At 33.2% G+C, this 21,546-nt stretch overlaps 1 protein-coding gene across 2 annotated transcripts in view; it reads right to left on the bottom strand.

Annotated features, from left to right (window-relative positions):
* Window positions 1-21,546, bottom strand: part of LOC149075853 (DNA-binding protein RFX2-like) — a 28,240-nt gene that overhangs the window by 2,018 nt on the left and 4,676 nt on the right. The window contains exons 2-13 of one of the 2 annotated variants that reach the window (XM_089243376.1): window positions 12,596-12,826; window positions 10,981-11,179; window positions 8,905-9,019; window positions 8,576-8,678; window positions 8,222-8,380; window positions 7,542-7,723; window positions 6,305-6,424; window positions 5,900-6,146; window positions 5,112-5,209; window positions 3,047-3,189; window positions 2,684-2,781; window positions 905-1,054 (exon numbers count right to left, since the gene is read on the bottom strand). In XM_089243376.1, coding sequence (XP_089099502.1) covers window positions 905-1,054; window positions 2,684-2,781; window positions 3,047-3,189; window positions 5,112-5,209; window positions 5,900-6,146; window positions 6,305-6,424; window positions 7,542-7,723; window positions 8,222-8,380; window positions 8,576-8,678; window positions 8,905-9,019; window positions 10,981-11,179; window positions 12,596-12,826 — 1,845 coding nt within the window. The remainder of the gene's footprint in view (window positions 1-904; window positions 1,055-2,683; window positions 2,782-3,046; window positions 3,190-5,111; window positions 5,210-5,899; window positions 6,147-6,304; window positions 6,425-7,541; window positions 7,724-8,221; window positions 8,381-8,575; window positions 8,679-8,904; window positions 9,020-10,980; window positions 11,180-12,595; window positions 12,827-21,546) is intronic. The other variant, XM_089243377.1, reaches the window with a different exon arrangement.

Raw genomic sequence — 21,546 nt, 5'->3', positions numbered from 1 at the left:
CTTCATTACATCAAATCAAAATTATCTCCAAATACAGTGGTGTCAGAATTACCATATTTTGTATAAAGAAGCCCTGATTTTTTTCCTTAAAATTTGGAAAAAGTTTTCATCGAAGACATGTTTTATTTTAAGACATAAAAAATATTTTTTCCATTTATCATAGAAACCATTAAATTCTCTCTCCCATCACTCTCATCTGATACATCACAATCAGCTACATCAACTAGTTCACTATCACCATCAGAGTCACTCTCATCATGAAAATTGCAAGAAATTTAGAAATGTGTTAATATCTATAATCCTACTCACACGTACGAAACACCCATATTTTGGGTACCCAATTTTTGGCAAAAAATGGGGGTTCCTTATACACTATAAAATAAGGTGAATACTCAAATTTCTCAAAAGTGCAGGATAGATGCACAGGCATACGCAGCGAGGGAAGGGCCTGCCAAAGATAATTAAAAATATCTTTAAATATTTAGACAAAATAATTAAAATATCGAAAGACAATATTTTAATATGCTATCTTAATCAATTTCTGTTAATTATTTTTTTTTTAAGGTGAGTAATTCAAAAATTTTCTGGAAGTGATCCCCTGTGCCCTTCCTCCAAGCCCTGTGTGCCCAGTCTGAAAATCCTTGGATATAAGTATATAGAAATTATTGACCGAAATTTTCAGGTTTCGCAGTTTGACATTAGTTTGGCAATGAACATGTGTCAAATTGTGTGGTGGCACCACTTCAAAAGGAACAAATTATATCAATGATACATGTACATGGTAAGATATGTGAATTTTAATGGTAAGAGAAATAAAAAATGAAAAAAATTTCCCATTAAATTTTCTATCTACTTAGTTCAATAGAACTCCATGTTAAAGAATTTCCATATAAGAGAGATTTACCTGAACGCTACGAAAATCTACTCTATTAAGATCTGCAGTCATTTGCTTGATCTGTGTTGTACTTTGGAGGACAGCTCTTGCAGCCTGAGCTAGATGATTTAGAGATGTATAACGTCTCAATGTTTGAGCAAAGGCACTAATGGCACTAGCCTGAAGATAGAAACAAAATTGTCTCACTTTGCTTAAATGTATATATAAAACACTTATTACATGTGCACACTTATTTAGTTTTTAAATAGAAGTAGCATTATTCAGTTATAAAATGCTACATAGCATGTAGATATATTGCGCAAATTAACGGATTGTAGTAATGATGAAGCATGAATAACTCACATATATATATATTTTTTAAAAGGCTAAGAAACAAGTCACATGAGCAGTAATTGATTGCAGGATGTGACAGTATAATGCACAAATTGCAATAAAAAAAAGGAAAATTTCTACGCAGGCATCAATTTATTTCAAATGGTCTTATTTTTTACTACTTTGAATGTTATGCTGTTTCTCAAAACATAATTCATAAAGTTACATTTAATATATTTCTCATCATTATTAATTTTTAATGTACCATCAGTCACTTTATTACAATTACCATATTTCCTGGCCTATCCGCTACAGCCAATGTCAACTTTTGTTTCAAAAACCGATATGACTTTGAACATAGCACACATTCAAATATTTAATTTAAAAACAATAAAGGTCATTGACAAACCATAAATTTATTTATTATAAAACAATTTACCAATTAAGTTGCATTTGAACTGTTTAGAAATGGTTCTCTGCATTTAGCAACCATTTTTTGACAAATACCTGTTTGTAGAATCTGCAAAACACAGTAATAACATGAATGGCATGTTTATATTTTCCTGGGGAGATGTGGTGCTTATACGCATATGGCAGATGCACCAAGAAATATGGCAGAATAAACAACGCCAATTTTTTTTATTTTTGCATCATAGGTTACAAAATGAAATTTCTATGGATTTTTTCACACTTAACATGAATAAACAATAAATAATTGAAAAAACTAATCAAATATAAAAATACACAGTTGATCCTGCTTAATATGTACAGCAATTGAGATATATAATATAAATGTCTATATATGCTGGAGGTAAAGGGCACTGTGTCACAAAAGGGAAATTTTGCAACAGAACTGTTTAAAGAATTTTTTTTTGTACGTCTTTCTGCGGAATTTCTAACGAATCTGTGCATGTCGGAAAGTGGGTTCTGAGTGTACGGGTGACCCTAACATATTTATGTTGTCAGAACCACACTTGTTTTGTCTCCAGGCTGGTGCTACCAACTGCTTTCCATAGTTTAAAGGAAAGATGGTAAATACTTGAATTTTCATGTTTTGTTTTTTTAATTTGAAAAAAAAAAAAAAAACTCAAAATATCTTTACCCACCCCTGTGCACTAAAGGGGTTCGAACCTGAATCCTCATGACGAGAGTCCAGCACAACCACACAGCGGCGAATGAAAGAACTGCAAAGTAATAGTATTATTCAAATATTGACACAAATGGACATAGTGTTCTTTACCTCCAGCATACAGATGTATTACGCAGAAAACCTTGTTGAACGGAAAATGTTTTTATATGGGAAAAATCTGACTCTTCAAATAAGAACATATGAATGGGGAAAATCTTTCAAGTAGAGACTTCTTAATTGGGATTCATTGTATGTGCATGTTTTATAGAACTTTTTTTTTCTTTTCAAGAAGCAAAACATAGTAGAAACTCAGATCTCTAATTAAGTGTAAAAAATAAAGAACTCACTTTAATATTTACAATATCACCACAAAAATCCGTCATTGCAGCCTTTAACCAACCTTCAAGACTCTTAGCAAAGGTACGAATAGCTTGAGTAAGTGTACCTATAAAAGTTCAAAAAAAAATCTCTATCAATTAAGTTAAAATCTCTTCAAAATGAATTAATCTTTCAAATAAAATTTTCTACTATGTTCAATATTAACATACACACACGACAAGCTCCTGAAGGAAACTGCAGAGGTATTTCTTAGATTTCAGAATCATTATAAACCATTTGTGTTTCTGAATTTGAGAAGGTGCTCTTTCATCAAAGAGAATTCATAATTCAGCATTAATACAAAAAATTCTGTAAAACAACAAAACACTTACTAGGAATAGGGCGTAAAACTTCAGGAATCAAAACATCGACTAGATTCTGGTAGAACTGATAGTCCATTTGCTTTACAAATTCTTGTATTGGCTTCCACTGGCACAATGACATTAAAACTGGTTGACTTAAAGGGGCTTCATCACTGGAAAGTAATACAAAAGAAAGTAAATACAAATACACACAATTCGCAAAGCAACATAAATTTATATATGTTTTTCATAGATCGAAGAAAATATATGTTAGAAGACCCGTTTTTCATAACAAAGTACCAAAATACTGTCATTGAAAAAATTTCCAAGTTTGCATATTAGGGCTGATTAAACATTTATATAAGCCAAAAATAAATTATGGTAACTCTTTCAAAATACAGGTACCCCTTGCTTTAAGCAGTTTCGCTATAACACAACTTTCAAATTTATTTCAGGAAATCTAACCTGTGAAAATCGGCTTGGAAAACTTAACTCAATCCCTTTAACTTTAATAATGGAATATAACATAGTTAAATCCTTTGATGATGAAATACATTGGATTTGATGTAGCTGAGACAAATTCTCAGATACAACTCACCAGATATCACTGATGAACAACGTTTGGTAACACGCTAAAATGACATGAGAAATTTAATTGAAAAAAATGGTTCCAGTGAAACTAGAATTTTCATATTTGCGAGAAAGATGTGGAATTCTCTGGCTTTGTTACTAAAGCTTTTATAAAGAGACGAAGAATGCTATTTGTCACCCGAATCTCCCCTTTTCCATTAAAAAGAGTTATAAACCTATCATGCCAGGCTCTTCAAAAAGGAAAACATTCACACTCACTAGAATCAACCAGAAGTAGCGAAGACAGAAAAAATAATTTAATTCATTCACATTTGACTAAAGTCACAGGATTTATTTATGAGTAATTTGAAAAAAGTTCCTTTGATGTTAGGTTCAATGTCTCTAATCCTTCTGAAGAAAACCAACCCCCCTATCTTTCCCATCATATATCCAACTCACTTTATGCGATTTTGTCTTACATGACTATTTTATGAAACCAATTAATTGTGTAAAGCAAGGGATGCCTGTATGCAAATTTTAAGAAAAATTTTAATTAAAAATATATATATCATCATTTACTTAAATGTGCCTGTTGGTTGCAACTTTAACAAATTAAAGATTTGACATAATTGATTCTGCTGTATTTGAGAATTTACAGTAGATGTGACAAACATGGATAAAACGGTTAAATTCAACTCATCTGAGCTCACCAATGAACATCTTTCGACAATGTAATTCAATCAGAATTTGAAGTAAGTGATTGTCATGTTTGCAAGGGATATTCTGGATTCCCTGGCGTTCCACAACAGCTTTTGTACAGACGAAGAACACTGCTTTTCATTTTAATTTTGACTATTTCATTAGAAAGTTATCAGCTGTCATCTGGAGCCCTTTGGGAGATAAAGATTCCCGCTCACTAGAATCAGTTCTCCAATTAAGTGGTCAGAAACAAAAATTATTGATTAAAGTTATCTGCATCATGTATATTTGTGAGATTTATCTATAAGTTCAACAATTCATTCACAAAAATTTATTTTGCTGCTGGAGTTTATTCTTTTGTGAAGAGTACCCCTCCCTATTCCTATCTTAGAGTGAGAACATAGTGCATGCCGGTTTCTGATTCTATAATTCAGCACCATTACAGATTGGTTAAAAAACCTGAAATTCAAGTTTTAATCCAATCTGTAAAAACGTGGATTTGCGGAATTGTAAACCAGCATTCATTATGTTAGTATCCCTAACCCATGTTAAAATCCACTAGCTTTACGTGATTATTTTGCGGAACCTATTAATCCAGTAAAGTGAGGAATGCCTGTATTGTGCTTTCACCCAATCACACCAAGAAACTGATGCCATGTTACAAAAGTTCCCACAAACAAATTCATACAGTTTCCTGTTAAAACATAAATTATGATTTTGTACTGATATATGTATTCCGAATCAAGAAGAAATAATTAAAATCATGAGACATTTTCTCATTGGAAACCCAAAATCATAATATATAATCATAATTTTTTTTACTTACTCAGCAGGAGAATTTTCTTCAGACATCCTTTGCCAGAAATGATGCCACAAAGATTCCACAACTCCAAACTGGAAATTAATTACAGCTTCCAAGAATGACTGGAAATGGAAACAATGAAATTTTACTTTGAAAAAAACACTTTAATACATACTGATAGATGAGAAAAAAAAAATCAAAATTTTCAGCTCAATGCAAGTGGAAAAAACATTATGAAGAAACAAATGTGTATATTGAATGCAAAATCATAACTATTAGCTCCAAAGCAGAATGTTTTGCATTGTTCTGCAACAAGCCCTCAGCTGACTGGAAATGTTCAGCAGCAAATATTCCCACACAGTGAGAATTTTTTCCATCCATTCCTTAAAATTCTTTCTGGGATTGTTCTGTGGCAGCACTGACATTTCTGAAGGGCACGTCACAGTTTTCAGCATATTCTGCTTTGGGGACTAGTAGCTAATGCATTACCTATTTTCATTTGAGTGAGGTGAAAATGATGTCAGTAAAATGTGTAGCTACCATTTCAGTTTATTAATGAACTTTTAAAGAATTTTCAAATTCAGAAAACTAAGAGAAAACGTGAAATTTTTCGTTCACCTTAGAAATGAAAATGGAAGTATTTCAAAAATAGGACATCTTATGTGTAATGTATGCAGCACATCTTTTTCCTCACCAGGTACAGATAAACGTGTACTAAAGTCATGAGTTTAAAGAGACATTTATGTGATGCCATTAAAAAAGTCTGTTTTCAAATAGATATACATATTATAATAAAATGTTCCAAAACTTACTTCACAGTGCTTTTGATAGGAGTCCTTGAACTGCTTGATATGCTCAGCAATAATGCCTTCAGGCAGTGGTAATGAATCATATTCAATTTCAACTGATGGGATGGCAGTGGATGCATCTCCTAAATATATCTGGTGCTTATCACTTGGAGAGGAACAGTTTCTCTTGCAATCCCTACCGTTCGAATCATAAGTTCCACTTTCGTTATTGTTATTGTTTTCTACCTTAATATTATGATCAGGCCTCAGCCTAGAACAAAAATATCAACCATTGCAACACATATTTTTAATTGAATAAGCCACATATAGAAAAGAAGTGAACTTTTCAATCATAAATTAAATTTTTTTATCCTCTTTTTTATCATGAAACGCACAGCACAAATTAACATTTATGATGAATGGGCTCACCTTCGAACATGTGAAAATGGATTTGGCCTGAAAGTCGAACTTATCATGTTATCGGTTGCTTCATTTATGGCAGAAGATGGCTTAAGACGAATACCATAATAGTGGTACTTGGAGTTGCCTCTAGAGAAAAAAAAAAAACAGGCAATATAATTTATTTGCTATAGCCAAACATAATAGATTACATTTAAATAACTCTTTTTAAACCACACAACATAAGAATCTGAAAAAAAAAAGTACATCATATTCTAATACAGAAAGAAATGTTTAAGGAATTAAGAAAAAAAACTAATTAATAACCAAACTTAATAAGTATAAAATCACTTTGTAATGAAAACCTCATACATATAAATCTCCCACACACAAAAGAAAGGGATTTATTTTTTCTCTATAGAGAGCGGATAATTGTAGATTTTTTCTTTTCAAAAGCAGTAATAGGTGAGATATGATGTTCCCAATCTAAAACGGTCAGAAAGTCATTATGAAAAAAAAAATTATGTATGAGGTTTTCATTATAAGGCAACGATCAACGGAAAATACAATATAGCACTGATAATAAGCCCCAATCAACAGAGTTCTGCTTGATCAGAGGTGTCTCAGAGAACACATTCACTCTTTTTCTGCTGCAGAAATTATTTTCAAAATCTTGGCTGAAATCCCAGTCTTACTGGTTAACAGTGTTTGTCAATAAAGGGTGGTAAACAGGTGTAATTTTTCCCAGTGAGGGTATAAGAGTTCATCCTTGGGCAATGAAAACATTCAATTGTACTCTGAAATTTATGTAGGATAATATTCTTAACCAAAGAGAAATTTAAAGTGAAAGAAACCTATATGTAGAGAAAGACCAACTCTCCACTTGTTAATACAAGATATAGTGAAAACAGATTAGGTACAGAAAGTGTACAGGTACATGAACAATAGGCACTAATTTTTGGAAAAATTTCACCTCTGCCTATACTGGGACTAGCCATCTGGTAGCCTTGATGTTATTGACACTGATTCTAGTACAATAAATACTGTGATACATAAATTCTGGGATGAGAATGGCAGCATATTCAGAGTATTTAGCAATCAAATTTGATTGAAGTTCTGATTAACTCTGATTATAAAGGCTCTAGTGTACAAAAACCATTCCAACATTTCTCAAAATGAGCCATCAAATATAACACACCAAATATTTGGCCTCTTGAAGTTCACTATAACAAAGTTTGACCATACTTTTCTTGTAACAAATTCATACCTAGTTCCAAGTCGGCGTGTCCGCAAACCAGTGAATACAGACCGAATCAGCTTGCCAAAAGAAGCTGCATTCAATGGCTCCATTTTATTCTCATCACAATGCTTTAGATAATGGCTGTACATAGTACTGCGAGGTACACTCATTCCCTCAGCAAGTTCATAATTGTCTACCAGCCATTTCATCTAATTAAAAATTAAAGTACATACATTTTAAACATTCACATAGCACTTCATATTGTCATTTGCATAGAATTTATCATGAAACTTTCATTTTTGGATGTATTCTTGGGAAAAAAATTATATTGTGCATTAATTAAAAATGAAAAACATCCTATTCAGACATGGACCTATCAATTTAAAATTTGCTAAATTAATTTAGAATTCACTCCAAGTTTTTCTTATTAGCACAGACAACACTCAATTTTAAAAACCCCCAATTAAAGAACTGCACGTTTTCAAGAACTAATCTGGTCTCAAACAATATAATATTCCTTTAAATGTTCTAATTACAAACTTTTGATTTTATGAACTAGTTTTTCATGTCCACGCGGATTCGTGAAAATGAGCATTGACTGTAATAAGGAAGTCCTGTTGTAAATAAAATCAGGTTTCTCAAGTCAATTGTAATAAAGAAAAATTGAAATAAATTTGATTATGGGATTGTGTTCACCCAATACTTACAGTTGCAGCTGATAGCCTAGAACTTGGATAACACGAAACACCATTCCCTTCATGATCGGTGGAGCTGTTCTCATCAATAGGCTGAAAAACATCTTGATCTGAATAAGTTTGATTTTCAATAGGACCATTAGTCGATCCTGCGCTTTCACCTACAAGCTGCTGTAAATCAAAGTAAAATAAAATTTAGTTACTTCGTACTAGTTTAGTTACTTCAAAATTTAATTCTACCATGGAATTTATGCTTTACACACACAGTATTTTCTCTAATGAAAATAAATAAGTAAGTAAATAAATAAATAAATAAATAAATAAATATATATATATATATATAAATAGAGCTTGTTAGATACTTACTGAAGCATAGCTTTCAGGGGCATTTGTGGTGTTGTAATACGCTGCAGAATTTGGTGTGTACATATTTGACTGTTCGGCAGTAGTGTACACAGAATATGTTGTCCTGTATTAAAAATATGATTTCAATGTAATACACATTTCTGCATTAATCATGCAATGTCATTTCACTTTAACAGAAACTATTGTAGAGCAGATAAATGTATAGAAAAATATATAATATAGTATATAAGAAGAATCTAGTTTAAAAAGTGTGATTAAAATTTAATCTGCATAATACAGAAATAATTAGCATATTTATTATTTTTTACAAACAGTGAATCAGTTCTTACATGTGCCCATTAGGTGTTGTAAAAGCAGGTTGGCCACCTCCTTCATCAACGTATTGTACACAAGGAACTGCCTGTGATGGTTGAAGTTCTAAACCTTCTGTCTCTTGACCAGGAACTATAACAAAACCAAACATCAATTAAAACCATATGTAAAGTAAAGCATATTTAAATGCAGAGTTTGACAAATAGAGAGAAAAATATGAGGCACCAGCCCAATTTTTTTAGGAACCAAGCATAGTATTTAACTCAAGAAAAACTGTTTTAAACAATGGAATCAATAGGCTATCTGGATATTATGCCAAAGTGAGGGAAAAAATGCTGTTCTCTCCACCAGGAGTCATACCCAGGACTTCTTGCATACCAAGTAAGCGCACTGACCATTCTACCATAGAGAGAGGTCCTTTTCTCCCTTAAAACACAAAGAGTAGCATGACTTGTTGAGTAGAGAGACACATTGCAGTCTCATTAAATTCAGCTAATGGCCTCCGGGTGGAGGCATTGATATCATATATCTTGGCAGAGCAAAAAATCCATCTACCAGGACCTAAATAATGTATTATTTTAAAGTACTTTTCCCATGTTAAAAGATGTAGCATAGTGGAATCAGAAAATTTCATCTCATCATGCTACCTTCACATTCCAATTTAACAACCTAGAGATGTAAAATTCTCAAGAATATTCTCATCAAGGAGAACATTGGAGAATATTCCCTAAAAAGACTACTATTATAAATAATGTGAGAATATTCTTATCGAAAATAATAATTATTCTCAAGTTATTTATAATAGTCCTTCCAGAGAATGTACTTGAATCTTCTCAATGAGACTAATCTTCAGTTATTTATAATAGTAGTCCTTCCAAGAGTATTCTCAAGAATATTTGTAATGTATAACATGTATTATAATAAATAATCTCTATAAATAACTCTTATATTTTATAAGAATATTCTCTAGTAATTTATAATAGCAGTCCTTCGAGAAAAAATTCTCTGTTCATCGCTCTTCCCGTCAAGAAGACGAGGGAATATTGAAGTTTGTAGCTCACAATATTAAAGTTTAAAAGTAAGAAAATGAAACCAACACAGTTGAATTGCACAACTTGCAAAGAAATAAGAGTGATACAAAATTTTTAAGTGTATGTGCACTGAAGAAAACAACAGTTTTGTATCTTCTTAGAATGAAGGTGATTGTATAATAGCTTCCTTTGTCAATCAACTTTGAGTTTTATGCTTTGCTTTGGACTAATTTCTGAAAATTTATCTAACTTTAAAATAATCTTTTAAGGTTTTAATCTAATCTCTAAAATCTCCATTACCAAACTTTTAAAACCTCTCATCATGACCAAGAGAATATTCTCGAACTAAAAGTTGTCATTTGGGGGTGATTATGCCAAAAATTGTTTTGTCGTAAATATTTCAGGCAATGAAAACTGATTTAAATTTCATAATATAAACAAAATTAGTAAAAAAAAAATATTATTTAAAAGAAAAATTAATATTCTCGATTATTCTCCAATTTTTACATCCAGGAGAATATTCTCACCTCACATCTCTATAGCAACATTTAGAAAATTTTAGGCACCAATACCAATTTTCTAGTCATCATGGCAACCTGGGATTTGTCCAGCCCTGTTTAAATCCATCAAGAAATGTCAACTACTAGAATAAAATATTTCCCTTCCTGATTGTATTTTAATTATCTGAAATCTAACAGTGATAAAAATTATTTTTCATTCATTGGGGCCTAATTTATTTATTAGCAATGGGCTTTGAAAAACAAGTCAAGTCACAAGAAACACAAATCCTTAAAAAACATTAACATCTAATTTTTTCCCTCTGTAAAATTATATGGTGTTGAAAGAATTGCAGTCACTTATGTATAAAAAAAAGTAAAATAAATAAAATACACGCTTAATATTAAAATATAATTTTTAAGTAGCCTACATATAAACATGTTGACTAGTGAAACAATACCTATAAAGTCAATAAGGTCTTAATTTTTCAAGATGCTGAACAACTCTGCTCTCACTTGTGTTGTTTAGAGAAAAAAATAAAAGGCAATAAAATTTAATGCATACCAACTGCAATAAAATGAGGAGCAGATTGTGAAGTAAGCGCTTGAAATAACACAGACTGTTGCTGATGCTGTGCTTGCTGCTGTTGTTCTGCAAAGTTATGAGCAAGAACAACTTGTGCTGGTAAGAATACCTTTGTCAAAGGTATGGGTGTAACTTGTGATTCATTAACATGCTCAGAGCTCTGTAAAGAGGGATTTGCCTGAAAAAGTTGAGGGGAGAAATTAGAAAATAGTGTCATAGAATTATGATATTGTTTTAAAGAACCTTATTTTTGTTGTAAAAAAAATTTAATTTTATCAAATAAGTATGTTATGTAAATGTATATAAACAGGTTATCCCCAAAGCAGAATGTTTTGCATTGTTTTGCGACGAGCCCTCTGCAGTAGAAATTCCCATAATAGTGTTTTCTTCATTTTTCTTGAAATTCTTCCAGATTGTTCTGCAGTGGCACTGATTGTTCTGCAACATACACCTCATATTTAGGCATATTCTGCTTTGGGGCAGATTATGATACAATGTTAGCTACATCAAAAGCTATGAACATCTCCAAAGCCGGTACATGATTTCAAAAATCAAAATATAGCAATATCTGAAATTTCATATTAAGCAGCTCGAAATAAAACAAACATAAAATGAATGAGACAATTTGAATAGGTGCTAGAAATGAATAATCAGTTACAATAAATATCATATTCAAATATTGAAAACATGTCAATTTCGGAGAAACAGCAAAAACTGCAGGTAAAAATTCAAGCAAGGGAAATTTCACCACATGAGAATAACATGTTTTCACCATAAAAATTTAATGTCTTTCTCCCCTTTTTTTTTTCTTTTTTCTCAAATTATAAATTTTTTCCCCTATCAGAGAAATTTACAAACTGCAGTGAAAAAAAAATTAATAAAAAGAAAAATATTCATACTTTTATGGTGATATGATACCATTAACCAGAAAGAGAGAAAAATGAGATGGAGATAAACTTGTAGATTTAAACAAACAGTTTCTGTAATTTTTTTATAGATAAATAACATTAATAAAATAGAATTTTTCTATGAAATTACTGTTTAATGAAGCGTTTGCAACAGAGCAAAACTCTTAACTATGCCAGACAAGCCTCAGAAAAAAAAACAAAAAAAACCCAATTCATTCTAACAGTTACATGAAAATAATAGAAGAGTGTCAAATATCGAGCTTTGCATTTAAAATCGAATTCCAAAAACAAAATTTTTGACAGGAGAAAAATCAAAAAAAATTATACCAATAAAAATAAATGCATATGCTCAGCTTAACAACCCGTTATTTAAAAAAGAAAAAAGTCTAAAATTATAATACTTAAATTTGCAAAATCACCCTAATATTATGTTACTGAAAACATATTGACCAAACAGAAGTAAAATAATCGAAAAAAGCTTAACCAATTCACCACACAAAAAAAAGTTAAATTTTTTTTCAAATTTTTTACATGACATTTTTTTCTTTGTTAGTAGCAATAAAATTAAAATTTTTTAGACCGGTCAGCATGCAAAAAAGATTTTTAAAAAAATGGATTAAAATTTTAATGAAAGCATATTAATAAAAGGGCTAAAAGCGTTAGATGTTAATATAGGAAAGGCTCACTTGTGTTAGGCACTGTGGTTGACTAGATAGGCCATGCTGGGTCTCACTGATCACTACCTGGCTGCTGTTGTTGTTGTTAGAGACAGTAGTAGCACATACAGTTACGACAGCGGAGGAAGAGGAGGAGCCGTGAGGAGCTGCAACCGAGGCAGTGGCGGCGGTGGTGGCGGCTGTGGAAACCTCCGTCATGAAGCCTTGCGTCGCCATGGTGACCGGTTCCCAAATGTTGATCTGTTAGTAACCACGGCAACCAGATGCGAGATATGTATATAAATACACTCGTCAATAAAGAAAAAAAAAGGAGTAGGTGGGTGGCGCCGAAAAAGAAAAAAAGACTAGGGCCAGGGTTAGATAGAGTTAGCTCATGCAATGTACGTTAAGTAACTACATAAAAATAAGTAGATGAAAGTATTCATATGGCCATAAAAACCAAGACGACAATTTCGTCGGTTTTCAAACATTTGTACCTTAAAGAAAGAACGAAAAAAAAAAAAAAAAACTTCATAAAATCACTGAAAATATAAAACCAATACGAAGTATTTTTTTTTCTTTTTTTTTAAAAGACCTTAAAAATATTTTTATTTATTCGGTGTTAAGCTCAAATGACCGAATAATCTAATGGGTGAAATAATCCCAACGAAAAGAATACATAGTGTAATAATGTTGAATTTTGTAAATCCCGAACGCAATTCCCGAGGATCTATATTCTCATAAAAAAAAAAAATTCCTTTCCTGGGAATGAAAGGACTCTATGTCCTCATATTGAACCTACTATCGCCCCTCTGGTTCATGCCAGTGGCACCGAGAGGGGGTGAAGATGGAGTGATTCCCCCCCTTTTTTGCAGAATTTTTTTTTTTCAAATCGGTGGTTCTTAAACTTTTTAGTTGGTTGGAACCTCAGTATATATCACTTTGCATTCTCGCACCCTTGGAATAATCGATGATTAAAACAATTTAATTTTTCACAGAAAATATTCTTCAGCTCACACCCCCAAGACATGTTTCTTGCACATCTTTCCCCTCCCTCTCCTCGGGTGAGTGAATCCCTGGTAAAGAAACACCGCTTCTCTCTCAGAGGGATGACATGTTTCAAACTATCTGGGAGACATTTTCAGGTTATAGAGATGAAAACCGAGTTCACGCGAAATAGAAATTTAAATTTAAAAAAAAAATTAAATCGGGTTTAAAACTCGATTCATCATTCAAAATTTAAATGATAATTCATTCAATTGAGAAGAATCCATTTAACCATGGCTGACTGATTTGACAATGGATTTACAAAGATGAAAGATGATCGGAGATTTATATTGACGCACATATTGAAGTTTTACTATTATAACCGAGTTTGGGAAATGATTTCGAACCTCCGGTCAAGATATAAGCGTTTGAGCTACGTTTGTGACGCGATTAGTAAAGTATATTCACGAATTATCAAACTTAAGCAAGCGGTGCAGTCTGGTAAAAAAATTTTTACATCCCAGTATATTTCCCACCAGTTCCACACACCCAAGATTGTTTTTTTTCCCACCCTTGACCAGAGGTCTTCAAACTTTTCGAAGTTGTGAGCACTGCCTGTATCCCATCATCAAGAGAAGAGCACCCTTCAGCAAGTTTGTCATACAAATGCCTAAAAAATCAGGATGATTTTTATCCTTGAATATAATTTGTACAAGGTGTTTAATCCGGACGTTAAGTGCTGGCGAATACTAAATCAAACACGGGTATCGAGAACTCTGGGTGCTTCAGGAAGCACCGTAGCGCTCGCGAGCAAGTAGGTTGAAGATGCCTGTCCTAGAGGTATATGTACCCCTAGTAAGGGAGGAAAACAAAATCACTAATCTCACACATATATTTATTATAATGTATGTATCAGAAAAGTAAAGACCGAAGCACGTATTGTATTTCGACAACATCTATTCTTACCACAGTAGTAAATCGAATAACTATGGGTGGGACGAGGGAGAAAATATTATTAATTCGATTAGCATCTATGAAAGGAAAAACGAGAATATTGAAGATTTGTGAATTCAGCGTTCGTCACGACAGCTAAAAGTCGAAATCACAGCGTCCATGCTGAGAAAAATCTACCTACCGAAATGGCCTGCCGACAAACCACAGATGCAAATTTCGCTCCTTCTAGGAATATCGTATATGATCCAGCGGTGTATAATCGACAAGAGGAATTCATTTATCAATAATGAAACGGAGTGGAAGGAAGTGTTTGTCACGTTTTTGCAAAAAAAAAAAAAAAAAAATATGTGGATTTCTCTATTCACATCTATATACGCTCTTTGTACATGAAATCTTTAATAAAATATTTTTTTACAAATATTTGTAATTTATAAAATATTTATTTTCATTACACCCTCAATACAAAACAAAAGCTGCAAGTACGACAGCAGAATATAATCAGCACCAAGAAATTCTTTAACGTATAATCCACGGATTATATCCAGGAAAATAAGCGGTATGAATTCTGCTTTCCAAAAGAAATAATTCTTCTGCTTTTCCGGAGTGTTCCCGGACCTTAAAAATGGCCACATCACGTTTTTCCTTTTACATTTCTTCCGGGTATACGAAAAGTATAAATTCATCACTGCTTCTCTGCTTCGTTTGCATGGGAGTCAATTTTTTTCTCCAAGGTCTTCATATAGCTCGAAACCGGTTTAGAGCTACACAATTCAAGCGCCGACCTTAACTTGATTCAAACGACCTCAGGAATCAATTGCGCAAATTTAATTCCCCCGTATTTTGAAATATTAAAAACAAATAAGTCTCTCAACCTCCAGTACATGCAATCATTTTGGCAATTATTAAGAAATCCCGAAAGAAATCAACTACGGTATTGCTACTGAACTACGTGTTTGCGGAAAGATCACTGAAAAGTGGCATACTCCAAAAAACTTGTGAAAACTAAATTTAAAGCAGCAGAATGGAGATGAAATCTTTGGAGACTGATGCCAATGATTCCGTGGCTTAGGGTGCGATTATATTATGCACGAAACATGCGTGCATAGTGCACCCATGTTTCCGATTTTGGAAACCCGCGTCGTCTCCGATTGGTTCAAAACCCGAATTTCAAGCTAAAGAAAGTTGAAATTCGGGTTTTTAACTAATCGGAGAGGACGCGGATTTCCAGAATAGGAAACACGCGTGCACTATAATCGCACCATAACGAGACAAACTACGACCAATGAGAATTCGAATAGAACTCAAATTGTATATAAAACGGGCACAACAGACAATCTTACAGGAACAAATCTTACAAGATCAAAATATGTTCTCAAGCGGTTCTTAACATTTTTGAATAGCGGAGCACTTTCCAGTCTATAATTTCTATGGCGAAGTCCCATAATCATTATTCTTACAGTAAAGCCCCTCTTAACGGACATCCATCTTTTACGGCCCAATAATAAGTTAACCGTGTAATGAAAGTATGCATTTTCAAACCCCTGATTAAAGGTCACCCCAATTTTAAAAACAATTTTTTTTGTCCCGCTAGTGTCCGCAAAAGACAAATTTCACTTTATTAATTGATCAATTTTACTGGTTTATTTTACTGTTCTGGAAACACTGCTTCTATCCCAACAATGAAACATTAGACTATGCGTACAAGATGAGCAATTAATTATCTCAAATCCACTAGCACAACAACGAATTTTCCAGCGTCGATGTCGGGAAGAAAATATTGAAAAACAACAAAAGTTTTAGGCAGCAGCGACTTCTTTGCCCCGTGATTATATATCTACGGCGCTCTCATGCAAATAACGGAACCTCTCGATAACAGATACCCATAAGAACGAAAATCTTGTCTATTAATGGTGCGCATGTCCGTTGTTCCGCAATTAAATACACGGAAGCACTGTCCCACAGGATTAAAAAAAGGGGGCCCCATTATGGGAGATCCCCCCCCGTAATTGTATAAATCAGGTGTTTGGTGTTCTTTTCAAATTAATTATGGGCACGTATTAATACTCTCGGATATTGAAATGTGTGAAAAGAGACTAATTTGTCCAAGCGGTATACGCGACACCGCTGGGACAAATTAGTCCCTCTTTTCTTTATCTGCGGAGATCTGTTATTTCTCTCAGCGCAAATTTTGACATTTCCGCGGAATAAAACATCATGCTATCATATACAACAGACGTAGTGAACTTTTACTGCGCGGCAAAAAAAAAAACCTCCGCCGGAAAGCAGCTTAAGGGGACGTCGTCTTCGAAGCCGCAGTGCACACTTTGAGAACCATAGTATAATCTACACAAGTCTATTGCAATCCGACTAGAATGTGAACAGATCGGCCTTCATCTTTCGCGATAAATACTTCCATTTAACCATAAGAAGCTAATTTCACTGGGTTAAAAATTGGTGTCACATTTTTTCAGCAATTATTACTACTGTAATTATCTGCTTCCAACCCGTGAATTACGAGCGAAAAAAAAAACCCCATGATTTTAATCAGTGTGGATAAGAGACCGCTGCGTATCATCTACATATTTTTTTTTCTTTCAGAGAAGTTGAAATAAAAACAGATATTCTCAAAAAATTGTTCGCAAAAAAACCAATTTTTTTATGGATAATAATAGGTGACCCATGGATGTGAAAATAAAAATATCGGAATTTTTTTGTTTTCGAAAAAAAGTAATTTTTCCTTCTATTCAACAATTATTCAAAAAAAAAAACCTACTCCACTTCTATTCCTTCACACAAAAATATTTCATTATTGATGATAAAGGAAACACACGCAGAAATTTACATATGCGGACATCGGAAGGGGAAAATTACGGGTATTATTTTTAAGCTTTCCACTTGCTCTAAAACTGGAAATAAGCATAAATCTAGAGGAAATGGGTCCTTTCTCTTAGCCCTTCGATTTTTAAGAGAATTTTTTCAAAAGCCTTCGATTATTTTTTCCCCCCATGAAAACAATATTTTGTCCCCTCCTCTCCTCCGCCAATTTCTTCCAAATACACACTGATGATAGGCTAAACTCGGTTTTCCGTGGTTTCCCAAATTCGAGGTGCAAAACAAGCACGCTATCTCTTCAAAACAAAAAAAACAACACAACAGCAGACCCATAAAAAAATAATAGTAGCCAATAGGGATGGACGAATGCCAGGCGGCATGTCGCCATGGCGACTAAAAAAATTGGTATTGGCACCTATAATTTTCTATGTGTGGTTAATGAAATGGAGAATGAGGGCAACACAAGAAATTTTTGGAATTTATATCAGCATATCTATCAACATCGGGGGGGGGGGGGGGTAACCATGTCCTTGAAAAGTTGAAAGAAACATTATTTTCAATTTGGCTTATTGGGAAAAAAATGTTAGGTTCCTGGAAAATTATTTCAGCAAGTAGATTTTTTTTTTTATGATTTATCAAGCCCTGACACCTCAGCTAACGACAATAATTCATTCACGAATCACATTCGTTACACACACTGCCCGAAATTCAAAGATAAGGTCAATAAAGCAATAGGAAAAGTTCTGCAAAAAACAAAAACTGAACACAGGTTGAAGTGAACTGCTTCACAATTGAATTGAGCAAAATTTGCAAGAGATGGGAAAATGTTGTTTTTATTTTACACTATGTAGGTCTACATAACCTAATCGAGTTTGCAAGTATGCCACTATGTGACATGGCCAGCTTGTCCTTTTTCATGCATTCAGTGAAAAAAAAAAGATAAGCTATATACTGTATATACTGGAATGTCCAAACCATTCAATTTGATGCAAAGAGTCTTATAGTGTGCACTAAAAATACTGAAGTCTGGGTTTTTTTTTACAATGCATTTTCTCACATCTCAATTTGCTCATTTTACATGAAATGACTCTACAGATTTCTAGAAGAGAAAAGACATATATCTGAAAAGTGATTAACAAGGCCAACATAAATTAACTACGCTTGGATGATAGCGGCCTAGTTCTGATGTGATGATTAGCACAAAAATTTAGCTTACAGTGTCTCTGCATTATGGGTTAGTGTCTGCTTCCATATCAACTGGAACATTCATCAGCTGAGAAATTTGTATGCTGAAAAATCACTGCACACTTTTTACAAATGCTCTCACTTCTGTTGAAAGAAATGAAATCTTCTTGACCTAATTAAGTACTATTAGAAAATGTATCCCAATAGAGCTTATTTGAGCTTTGATACCAATATCAAATAGCATTTGACTGGCTAGAACATTAAGCACTGTGCATAGAAAAATTAATGGTAATCCTTGAATGAAAAAATATGGGAGTATTTAAAGATCAAAATTATGAAGAGAATGGGAGAATGCTGAACATCAGTATAGAAGCAAAGAAAAATTCCAAAATATAGATTTTTTTCATCTTATTCATTTCATTCATACATCATCAATTTGTGGATAACACGTGGAAAAAAAATTTGAAAAATCGAAAATTTGAAGAAACTGGTGAGGGGCAAGAATCATCGAAATATCCAAATTACTTCTGCAGAATGTTGGATTATTAATGAAAGCTCATTCACACTGCACTGAAAAATAATAGCATGGTTATCATATCAAAATACATTAAAGCTGAAATGAATGAGATTTACTAGGTAGACCATAAATAAAATCTATTTTCAGTTAGGTTCAGCAACAAAAGTTGATTAACTTTAGAAAGTCTATACTCATATATCAAAAGTTAGAATGTTAAGTCATCAACTGTCATTAGTAACAGTCATAGCTGATTAATTCAGACAAATCATGAATTAAGAAGACAGATTACAGATTAATCACAAAGTCCCTATCAAGCATCAGCAACCAAGTGGCATGTGATGTCATTCTGAGCATGTGATTGTGTTAACAGCCGGGCTTAACGAATAGTGAAAAATTTAGGTGCCAAATAAATCCGTTCGGAGCCGAATGTATTTTTTCCTGGGAAATATTGTCTAAAATTTTATTTTTCCAGAACCTTGTAAAACTTGGAGCCCCTCCATGCCAGTAGATGCAATATATAAATCCAGACATGTTCAATCAGACATGGAAAATTTTAGACCCAGTACCATTTTTTTAGTCACAGTACTGACCTCGGATATGTCAAGTTCTGGTCCATGTCCAATTCACATTTTTATAGGAATTCTCAATACATTTTTCATATGTCCCTTTTTTTAAAATTAAAAAAAAAATCGAATCTAACTGGATTTTGCGGTTTTTTCAACTTTTGGGTGCAATGTTGGCTTTCAGCATTTTCCCTTGTTAAGAATTCTCATCTGAACATCCGCATTTGCATGCTGCGATATCCCCCATGCAGCATTTTTTGTTCTATCCCCCTCCCTGTTATTTGCTTTCACATAAACACACACACACACAAGGTAATGATCACTGAATAACTTCAACATTTCAAGGGCAATTTCTTGACACTTACTTCCCCCTTCCCCACATCATTTGACTGTACAGCGAATTTTACAGAGAGCTATAAGTGAAGGTTTACCAAAGTTTATCCGATTTTATTAAAGAAACATGATTCAAGAGATATATAACCAGGACATATCACTGAAAATTTCAGGCTTTAGTGAAATTTCTTAAAGGACTAAGCAATTTTTGGAGAAAGACGATTTAAAATATGTATTTTTCATTTTTTTAGTTTTTTTTTCTGGGAATAAGACTTTTTCCTCTTGTGAAACACGGGAACACAACATAAATTCTGAAAGTTTTGCATTGACCTCAGCTAAAAATGTCATAATCATGACAGTTTCAGGCTCCAATATCGAACTTTCAGTTTGTGTGGTAACCTTGGATTTGCCAAATCATGCCTATAACCATGCAATACATGAAAAATTTTCCAATAGCTTGTCAAAATTCTTTGAATCTGCTATCATTTTTGTCAAGATAGGCTAAGTCACAAAAACACATCAAATTTGGCTCTGTCATTCAAAATATATCAAGTACTTTTTACTTAAGTATATAAAACTTTACATATATATATATACATATATATATATGTATATATATATATATATATATATTATATATATATATATATATATAATCTTTCCATTCTTTTTTAACCCTTTAAGCAGTTTTTAAATTTTTCCTGATCCGCATTATAACTGCCATATTCGAAATAAAAGACTTATGAACTGAAATAAAGCAGATCGAGTTTCATGAGATATCTTGCGATTGCTGCTGTAAGCTTAGGGTTAACTTTGTTGACAAACTCAGCAAACTGGTTTTTCCAATGATCTATAGACAACTCTGATGATATAGCAAAACTTCTAGGCGGTAGAAACTATGGGTTTAGTATAGTATCCTATGGGGAAGCCTGCGGCCTGGTTTCATTTATTTTTGTAAGTGGAAGGTCTCGTCAAACACATGATTAGCGGAACATGAATGGGGTAAAAGGAAACAGCAGATCAGTCATGGCCCAGTTCCGGGCTGCGGCCCTGCAGTTGAGAAACACTGCTGTAGAGGGTATTGTTATATAAGATTTCACTGCATATGAAACTCCTGAAAGAGTGAGTAGACCTCATTGGGGCTAGAATAGGCCACAAGCTAAAAAGTGAAGATTAATATAAGCAATAATATTCGTAGTTAAGCCTATATATGGAAAAATTTTATCATCTGATTTTTCATGCAACTTCTGTGAAGTGTATGCCATTTGAATATCTACTCATATGTTGTAAGGCAGTGTTTTTCAAAGTGTGCGTCACAGCTTCTGGGGGCATTGCCAGCTTTTGTCAGGGGCACAACGATAAGCTGGAAATAGAGACCTGTGTACCCATTTATGATTTGAAATTAGTTCTTTTTATAAATGCACAATATATATTCAACTATTCTAGGCAACCACAGATGAACCATGAATAGGAAAGGGAGCTGCGAGTGACAAAAGTTTGAGAACCACTGTTGTAAGGAGTTCTACGAATTTTTAGCTCAACCACAGCTAAATACAGGTATTTAATATACTATGAACATCATTTACTCTCTCTGTTGCCGCTTTTGAGTT

The sequence above is a fragment of the Pholcus phalangioides genome, unplaced genomic scaffold (assembly GCF_987345545.1).
Source record: "Pholcus phalangioides strain wild (caught in Gottingen) unplaced genomic scaffold, Ppha-v1.0 ptg000015l_1, whole genome shotgun sequence".
In the NCBI taxonomy this organism is placed as follows: Eukaryota; Metazoa; Arthropoda; class Arachnida; order Araneae; family Pholcidae; genus Pholcus; species Pholcus phalangioides.
This window is presented reverse-complemented; position numbering and strand designations above follow the sequence as displayed.